The 9,762-nt window shown below is 44.8% G+C and overlaps 1 protein-coding gene across 1 annotated transcript in view; it reads left to right on the top strand.

Moving 5' to 3' along the window:
• Positions 1 to 9,762, top strand: part of c31h1orf50 (chromosome 31 C1orf50 homolog) — a 22,901-nt gene that overhangs the window by 1,168 nt on the left and 11,971 nt on the right. Inside the window, exon 2 of the mRNA XM_020514912.2 lies at positions 2,000 to 2,115. Coding sequence (XP_020370501.1) covers positions 2,000 to 2,115 — 116 coding nt within the window. The remainder of the gene's footprint in view (positions 1 to 1,999; positions 2,116 to 9,762) is intronic.

Genomic DNA, 9,762 nt, shown 5'->3' with positions numbered 1-9,762 from the left:
TCCCCGTGTTCACACACAGAGACAGCACTAACACTCCCCGTGTTGACAGATACAGCACTAACACTCCCCTTGTTCACAGATACAGCACTAACCCTCCTTGTGTTCACACACCCAGATACAGCGCTAACACTCCCCATGTTCACACACAGATACAGCGCTAACACTCCCCACGTTCACACACAGATACAGCACCAACACTCCCCGTGTTCACACACAGATACAGCACTAACACTCCCTATGTTCACACACAGATACAGCACCAACACTCCCCGTGTTCACAGATACAGCGCCAACACTCCCCGTGTTCACACACACAGACAGCGCCAACACTCCCCGTGTTCACACACAGATACAGCACCAACACTCCCCGTGTTCACACACAGAGACAGCGCCAACACTCCCCATGTTCACACACAGATACAGCACCAACACTCCCCGTGTTCACAAATACAGCGCCAACACTCCCCGTGTTCACACACACAGACAGCGCCAACACTCCCCGTGTTCACACACAGATACAGCACCAACACTCCCCGTGTTCACACACAGATACAGCACTCACACTCCCCGTGTTCACACACAGATACAGCACTAACACTCCCCGTGTTAAAACACAGATACAGCGCTAACACTCCCCGTGTTCACACACAGTGACAGCGCTAACACTCCCCGTGTTCACACACAGACAGCACTAACACTCCCCATGTTCACACACAGATACAGCACTAACACTCCCTGTGTTCACACACAGTGACAGCACTAACACTCCCCGTGTTCACACACAGTGACAGCACTAAAACTCCCCGTGTTCACAGATACAGCGCTAACATTCCCCGTGTTCACACACAGAGACAGCGCAAACACTCCCCGTGTTCACAGAGACAGCGCTAACACTCCCTGTGTTCACACACAGTGACAGCGCTAACACTCCCTGTGTTCACAGAGACAGCGCTGACACTCCCCATGTTCACACAGTAACTTATGGAGCTTTGCCCGAGATGATGCTGATTGTTTTAGGGGTCTGTCTGGACCCTGGCTGGGTCTGATAGTTATACATTTCTTGCAGCGGCAGTGCGTTAGCAGATCGATGCAGAGAAGCAAGTCTCCTTCCTACCTACTGTGGCTCTCCTTAAACTGCCCTCTAATTTGCCCTTCCATTCTATTGTGGACATGAGGACATATAATGTGGTGGTCAGATTCATGTCCTCAGCCTGTCATGTGATTGGTTGGTCACATGTTTAGACCTTCAGGAATTTGTCCATTCAAACCACACAACCCCCCCCACCCACTGCCACCCCCCCACCACCAGTTTCGTTAATGTTTGGTTTCTCACCTCCTGTGTGAGCCATCATGTTGAACTACTCCTGGGGCTCTGACGATCCTTTGCCCACAATCTCGATTCTTCAAGGTTTCCATCTTCTTACATGGGACGACATCATCACTGGCAAGGTCAGCATTTGTGGTCCATCCCTAATTGTCCTTAAGGAGTTAATGTTGAGACACCATCCTGCACCACTGGAGACCGTTCTGTTGTGAATTGGTACAATTCCGTTCGGAGGGCAATTAAAAGTCAACTAAACCGCTGTGTGGCTGGAGTCACACGTCGGCCAGACTAGGTAAAGATGAAAGATTTCCTTCCCTCAAGGACGTGAGTGAACCAATTGGAATTTTATGCAATCAATGACAGCTGAATGAATACCAATGCCTGAGGCTAGTTTTCAATTCCATCCCAGTCCATGTGACCAGAAAAATGGCTCGTGATGTTCAAATATGAGCTGGGTTCAAAGGTCAGAAGTGACACCAGCCTGGTTATGGATTTCTCGCCCTGTGCCTCTGGGCTAATGGTGTCACCGGTCTGCTACCCACTTGGGAGCAGTTGGCCGTGCACTCTGTGAGAGTCAGTTCCAACATGATATGGTACATTCCCATCCCACAGAGCCATCAGGGAAGTGGGTAAATGCCCATTCCACCTCCTCAATGGTTCTCGTTTCATTTACAGTGGCGCTGGTGGAGAGCAGTGCCAACCCTGCAGGTCTTCAGCTGGTCAGCACCTACCAAACCAATCGCATCGGAGATCCTCTCGATATTGTAGCCCTGGCACAGCAAATCCAGAAGGTAGGGATCCTTTCCTCACTTTCAAACCCTCCCTTCCCATCCTAGACAGCTGCTCCTGGAGTCACAAGCATTTTCGTAGTTTCATTTGTTCATCCTAGTGGTTCTTACACTTAGAAGGCCTGTGCCAGAATGTCATCGTGGAGGAGTTTGACACTTCACCTTTCTGCATAGAACCAAAGAATGCAGGAATTAACAAGGAGTATGTTGTTGATAAGTGATGCTAAAGATTACGGTTTAAAACCTCTTCTCTACAACGGCAACCAAAAATTCTGGAGAATTGTGCCAATGGAAGGTTTCTCCTCACAGTTGGAGATGCAGCTGGAGGGGAAGGATTGCAACTGTCGTGGTCGATGTGGGAACTAAAGGCAGAATTAGAACCAAAAATGAGGTTCTGCAGGAGGGAGTTTGAGAGCCCTGGTTCTGAATTAATAAGCAGAAGCTTGTGTATAATAAGGCTGAGAAGGTTAATTACATCAAGTTGAGTGGAGTGAGAGAAAGGGCTTTGATATATGGGGCTTTGGTATGTAGTGACTCATGAGCAAAGTGTTGAGTTGGGACAAGTTCCACTAAAACTAAATTGGAATCATTGCCCTGGTGAATCAAATTACTTGGGCAGGATAAGATTCAAAGTTTGGGGTTTAGAAATCGGAAAAGGAAAGCCAAGGACATAGCGCAACAAATTGGGTAAAGACAAACAGAACGGGATAGAGAGTTTTAACAGTTTTTTTTCCATGGAGTGTAGCAGACTGAGGGGTGACCTAATAGAGGTCTATAAAATCATGACAGGCATAGATAAGACACATAGCCAACAACTTTTCCCCATGGTAAAGAAGTCTAAAACCAGAGGGCATAGGTTAAAGGTGAGAGGGGAGAGATACAAAAGGGTCCAGGGAGGGGCAATTTTTTCACACAGAGGGTATTGAACATCTGGAACAGGCTGCCAGAGATACTGGTGGGGGCAAGTACAATTTTGTCAATTAAGAAACATTTGGAAAGGTAGATGAATGGGACAGGTATGGAGGGATATGGAACAAACGCAGGCAAATGGGACTAGCTTAATTGTGAAAACTGGACGACATGGACATGTTGGGCCGAAGGGCCTGTTCCATGCTGTAAATCTGTAAGACTCTATGGTTATAGAGTATCAGCACCCAAGCAGGAAACAATGGTTAAAAATAAATCAAGTTCTTTATGTGAATGTACCAAAAACTGGGAGCAAGACAGACAATTGCAAAAGTAAAATCCATTCACTCTGAGGCTCAAATTGGAAAAATTATAATGGGGGAAAGAAGAAAATGGCAGATGACATTAAACAATAATAGGCACAACAACTGGACCAAAAGTGGTATGGAGCCACAGTCTAATGAGACTGAGGAACTTATTACTGTCATCGAAAAGTATGAGAAAAACTATTGGGATTAACATCAGGAAATCCCTCTGGCCAGAGAACAGACATTGTACGTGTGAAAAGAAGCAGCTGTAAAAGATTGTAAAATGTGCTGGTTATTGTCCTGAAACAATTTCTGGAGTCTACCCTCCACCCCCAGATTTGAAGTCAGCAAAAAGCAACACTTACTTAAGAGAGGGAAGAAGAAAACAAGGAATTACTGGCCAGTTACCCTGACATCAGTCAATGGGGACATATTGGTGTAATGATTGTAACGAGGTTAGCCAAGTGGATCCATAGAATCTGAGATAACAAGGTGTAGAGCTGGATGAACACAGCAGGACAAGCAGCATCATAGGAGCAGGAAGGCTGACGTTTCGGGCCTAGACCCTTCATCAGCTCTACACCTTGCTATCTCAGATTCTTCAGCATCTGCAGTTCCTACTATCTCTGATACAATTTTAACCTGCTGTGTTCATACAGCTCTACACCTTGTTATCTCAGATTCTCCAGCATCTGCAGTTCCTACTATCTCCATAGAATATGAGTTCCCTGATTGGGGCTGTTAGCCTGGTCTAATCAGGGAGCCCTGGCTGACAGATAACAATAGGAGTTCTGCTCACTGTAGGAACCAGCTCTGAGCGAGCTGGGTCAGTGTCATGGCCTATGCATGCCTAAATAAAGGGTGACTTGGTGATAGGATACTGGCCTTTGTGAAGTTATTTCAATTGGAATCTATTATTATCGAGATGTTTACAAAATGCTCAGGACATCTCAAAGTGATCAGAATCATCTTGACATTACAAAAGAGAAATCTTACTCATGTTGGGGATGGAACCAGTAGGGCAGATGAGGGGGAACCTATAGATGTAGGTTTTCATCTTGGATTTCCAAAAGGCATTCAATAAAGTCAACATGTCAAAAGGAAATCATATTGGACAAATGTGGTAGAGTTTGTTGAAGATTTAATAACAGTGTTTGGAAAGAAGACCCATTAGATGTAGCATATTTGGATTTCAAGAAGGCTTTGGCCACATAAAAGGTTATTGTACAAGTTAAGAGCTCACAGATTGGAGGTAATGTATTGGCATGGATTGACACATTGGTTAACACACAGGAGACAAAGAATTGGGATTGATAGGTCTTTTTCAGGTTGCAAAAACACGGCTAATGGAATACCACAAGTATCAGTCCCAGGGTCTCAATTATTTCTGATTTATATTAATGACTTGGAGAAAGGGACAGAGTGTAACGTATCCAAATTTGCTTATGATACAAAAATAGGAAGGAGAGCATATATTAAGGAATCAGCATGGGGACATTGACAGGTTGAGTGAGTGTAAAACTTGGTGGATGAAGTTTAATGCTGGAAAATATGAGGTCATGGATCTTGGTAGAAAGTATTTTCAAAGTGATTATTACTTCAACAGAGAGAAGCTCCAAAAGTGTGCAGTGCGAATGGAACTGGGTGTTCTTGCACATGAAACATTAAATGTTAGCATGCAAGTTCAGCAAGTAATTAAAGAGGGAAAAGGAATTTTGGTCTTTAACCGCAGGTGGTTAGAGTTCAAAATAGGGAAGCTTTGTTATAACTGCGTAAGGTGTTAGTGAGGATGCACCTGGAGTACTGTGTATACTTTTGGTCCCTGCATTTAGGAAAACACCGGCATTGAAGGCAGATTTGGGATGCTTGGGATCACCACAACTTGTGGGCTCCCATCTAGGCCACACGCCATTTTGACTCGGAACTATGTTGGCTGTTCCTTCGCAGTCGCTGGAACAGGATCCTTGAACTTCTTTCCTGGGGCTCCACGGGTGTCCCTGCGATACACAGATTGCAGCGGTTCGAGAAGGCAGCTCACCACCACCTTCTCAGGGGGAGGCTGGGTACGGGCAATAAATGCTGAGCCAGCTAGCGATGCCCACATCCTGTGGAAGAACAAGAAACAGAATCACCACACTGTCCAGGGTTCAGGAAGAAGCACTGTCACGCAAACAGGCATGAGAATCTAGAACTCTCTGACCCCAAAACCTCTCAAGGATGTGGGAGGGAAGAGAGGGAGAGAGGTTAAATTGTAATTTCAAGACTGAGATCAGCAGGTTTTTGTTAGGACATAGGTATTATTATGGAAACAAAGTGATTAGCTAGGATTAATATCCACATCAATCATGTTCTCTGTGAGTACCAGAACAAGCTCGAGGGAAAAGTGACCTATTCCTCCGTTTCACACAGTATTCATCAGCAAGTCAGACTATACCTGTATTGGAAGGATTAATTTATAAGGAGAGGCTGCATAGGCAGGGACTTTTCTTCCTGGAGCATCAGAGACTGAGGGGTGTCCTTATAGAGGTCTATAAAATCATGAGAGGCATAGATAAGGTAGATAGCCAATAGCTTTTCCCCTTGGTAGGGGAATCTAAAACTAGAGGGCATAGGTTTAAGGTGAGAGGGGTCCAGAGGAGCAAATTTTTTTTGACACAAGAGGGTATTGAGTGTTTAGAATGGGCTGCCAGAGGCAGTGGTGGAGGCAAGTATAAGTTTATCATTTAAGAAACATTTGGACAGGCACATGGATGGGATAGGTATGGAGGGATATGGACCAAACGCAGGCAAATGGGACTAGATTAACTGCAAAAACTGGGCGGTATGGACAGATTGGACCAAAGGGCCTATTTCCATGCCGTAAACCTCTATGACTCTATGATGCTATTTACTAGGCTGATTCCTGGGATGAAGAGGCTTTACTTATTAAGAATGGATAGACAGGCTAGACCTGTATTTACCAGAGTTTAAAGAATGAAAGGCGATCTTACTGAAACATACAAGATTCTGAGAGGGCTTGACAGTGTAGATGTTGAAAACATGTTTCCACTAGAGGGAGAATCTCAAACTGGGGACACAGTTTCTTTCTGTTGTTGATTGAGAGGTAAATAATCATCAGGTACTTCACAAAACCACAAAATTGTTCCACAGGAGGCCATTCAGTCCATCGTGTTTATACCTGTACTTGGAGAAACTCCCCTGCTCTGTATCAAAATAGTGTCATGCAATTTTTTAGAACACCCAAATAAGTAGATTGAGTGTCAGTTTAATACCTCCCCTGAAGTTCAGCATCTCTGATAGTGTGGCACTCCATCAGTACCACACTGGAGGGTTGTTATGCAGAAGTGGGACTAGAATCTGGAATTTAATGATAGAGAGGACAGAGTGCTACCAACTGAACCACAGCGGAGACAAAGTGTATGGAAAAGTTGGTGGTTATGGATCAAAACAAAAGAAAACAGGGCAGTATGCTGGGATGGCTAGATGTACTCTGAGGGGACTTGTAGAGTATGATGTATAGATGTGTGTCAGTCATCACTGAGGGAGAGCGGGTGAACGTCAAGATTATTATCTTCCGTGTTCTTTCTTGCCTCTTTTCACCAGCAGGGGGTTAAAAGTGATAGCGAGAGGTGTGTCTGGCCGAGTTAAGGGCCAACTCTCTGCCCTTTCCCTGCATATCGACAGTCGGGTGTTTTTTTTTAAACTAGCTGGGCTGATACATTTCAGAAGAATGTCTCTGGCTGTTAGTGTGATGATGCACTGCTTGCTTTCTGAGAACTTAGAGGCGTTGACATTAACACCAGTAAGAGTGTTATCAAGGGTTACAATTAAAAGAAGAAATTAATGAGATCATCACTAAAGATCCCAAGAAACACTATTTTAGCTCTATACACTAATTTTAGTGGACAACACCCATGTACAATACAGATAAATATACTTCACAAATTTAGAATTCTGTAACACCTCCATGTTTCAATAATGAATGAAGAAAAGGAAAAACTTGCACAGTCTACTTTTCTTTTACCAGTTTTACTGACAGCTGCATGAAATGCTCAGCTTTACAGGCATATCCTGTGCACATATAAATATTGAGATCACGTGTCTGCTTTTATTTACCAATCAGAAATGGCTCTTTACTCAGATTCCAAGTTGGGCCCTGTTGAATGTGTTGGATTCGGGAAGGGAGGTGCAGTGTTGGTTAGCTCAGTTAGTTTAATGGTTGGAGTGCACTGCAGACTAAAGCCCACAACGCAGGTTCAATCCTCCGTGCTGGCTGTGGTCAGTCATGGAGGCAGGGGCTAGAATGGAAATCCATGGTCTAGCAAGTCACCCTGGGCCCTGGTGTATCCTCACTGTCCTAGGCCTCCTCACCTTACCCCACACTTGTGGAGTTGCTACCATCAAACTAGACATCACCAAGTGCCATCTATCTAATGGACTGAAATGCCTTTGGACTTTTATGGACTAAGGCAATGTGTGGAATTAGCACGAGGGAAGAGTGTGATAAAGTGACTGACCATGATCTGATGGGAATTACTTGCTCTGAAATTTTGAATGTGCAGAGAGTAAGGCGCTGAATCAAAGGCTTAATGCAAACAATTTAAAAATATATAGTTGTGTTCCTCTTTGTGTTCCTGAGAGCCCTAAGATCAGAGCATCAGGGTAAGCCAGGTGGGCAATGGGTTTGGAGTGGATAGCTGAGGAAAAGGGGTGGACTGTGGTAGGCCCAGGATTTTGAAAGAATCAGACCGCATAAACCTGAGTCTGAGCAGCTCCGCATTAGGAAAGAGAAAACAAATTTGAGGTGTGCAATATAACTTAAATAAAACTTCAAATGCCACCTAAAGCAATTGGGCCGGGAACAGATCTTTGAAAAGCAACACTGCCACCTAGCCTTTAAAATATAAGGTTGCACTGAGCTGAACATGATATCCAGCCTGTGTCTAAGTGTGACAAACAGGAGGCTGGAAGAACACAGCAGGCGGGGCAGCATCTGGAGGAAAGGAGCAGTCAACGTTTCGGGTATTAGCCTTCTTCAGTCCTGAAATGTTGACTGCTCCTTTTCTCCAGATGCTGCCTGGCTTGCTGTGTTCTTCCAGCCTCCTGTTTGTCTACCTTGGATTCCAGCATCTACAGTTTTTTTTGTCTCTAACTGTATCTAAGTGTGACAACCAGGAAATGTACGCTAGACTTTCAACAGTGATAAGATATGATTGTGTTATAGATTTCACCTCTGAATTAGATATTCTGCCCCTTTGAACCAACTAACCAGTGGGCCTTTTATTACTGCTGATACAATTTCTTTGAAGAAAGGACGAGACTTGCATTTATGTAACACTTTAACTTTTGACTATCAAATTGCTTCAGAACAAATCTCCAGTCCTATCACTTTTGTAATCTGCAGCTAATTAGCACACAGCAAGCTCCTACAAACTGCAATGTAATTAAAGGATCAGATAATTTGTTTTTGGTGGTATTGGTTGAGGGTTGAGTATTAGCCAGGAAACCAATGGGAACCAACCTGCTCCTCTGTGAAAGAATGCTGGGGGATTGTTTATGATTTCCTGGGGCCTTGGTTTAATATCATATCCAAAACACACCACCTCTCCATCGTAGTGGCACCCATTCAATATGGCACAGGTCGAGATTTTCTGCTCCACTTTCTGCAGTGTGTTTTAAAACATTCTGACCCGGAGGCAAGCACAAAACTTTCTGAGCTACCATTGCCACCTGATGATTGTACATGAAAAAAAGCATGATCCAACACTTGGTTTCCTGTGGTTTATTGCAAGCCACTGTGCATTTCCTTTCAAGTCTTGAGAAGTTGTATGTCTGCCTTGTCAGCCAGACGCTGGACTGAAACAGCTTCTTAAGCGGAAGCGAAACTTCTTTTTCTCCCTCACAGTCCTGCAGAGCAGGTCTAATCGCGCCGAGAATGCAAAGAACATAACCTTCACTTATGGTCTGTTCAGAGCTTCCCAGAGTGCGTCACGTTCAATGAAGCAGGCAAATATATCAGCCAATTTGTACACGGAACCAGTAAGTGGAAAGAAAGATTTCCATTTATATAGTGACAACAAGGTGCAGGGCTGGATGAACACAGCAGGCCAAGCAGCATCATAGGAGCAGAGAGGCTGACGTTTCGGGCCTAGACCCTTCATCAGAAAAGGGGGAGGGGAAGGGGGGTTCTGAAATAAATAGGGAGAGAGTGGGAGGCGGATAGAAGAGGGATAGAGGAGAGGATAGGTGGAGAGGAAACAAACAGGTCGAAGAGGCGGGGATGGAGCCAGTAAAGGTGAGTGTAGGTAGGGAGTTAGGAAGGGGATAGGTCAGTCCAGGGAGGACGGACAGGTCAAGGGGGCGGGATGAGGTTTGTCGGTAGGAGATGCAGGTGCGGCTTGAGGTGGGAGGAGGGGATAGGTGGGAGGAAGAACAG

Source organism: Rhincodon typus, chromosome 31 (assembly GCF_021869965.1).
Source record: "Rhincodon typus isolate 14 chromosome 31, sRhiTyp1.1, whole genome shotgun sequence".
Taxonomy (NCBI): domain Eukaryota; kingdom Metazoa; phylum Chordata; class Chondrichthyes; order Orectolobiformes; family Rhincodontidae; genus Rhincodon; species Rhincodon typus.
The sequence above is the reverse complement of the archived record's forward strand: the minus strand, read 5'-3'. Positions and strand labels throughout refer to the sequence as shown.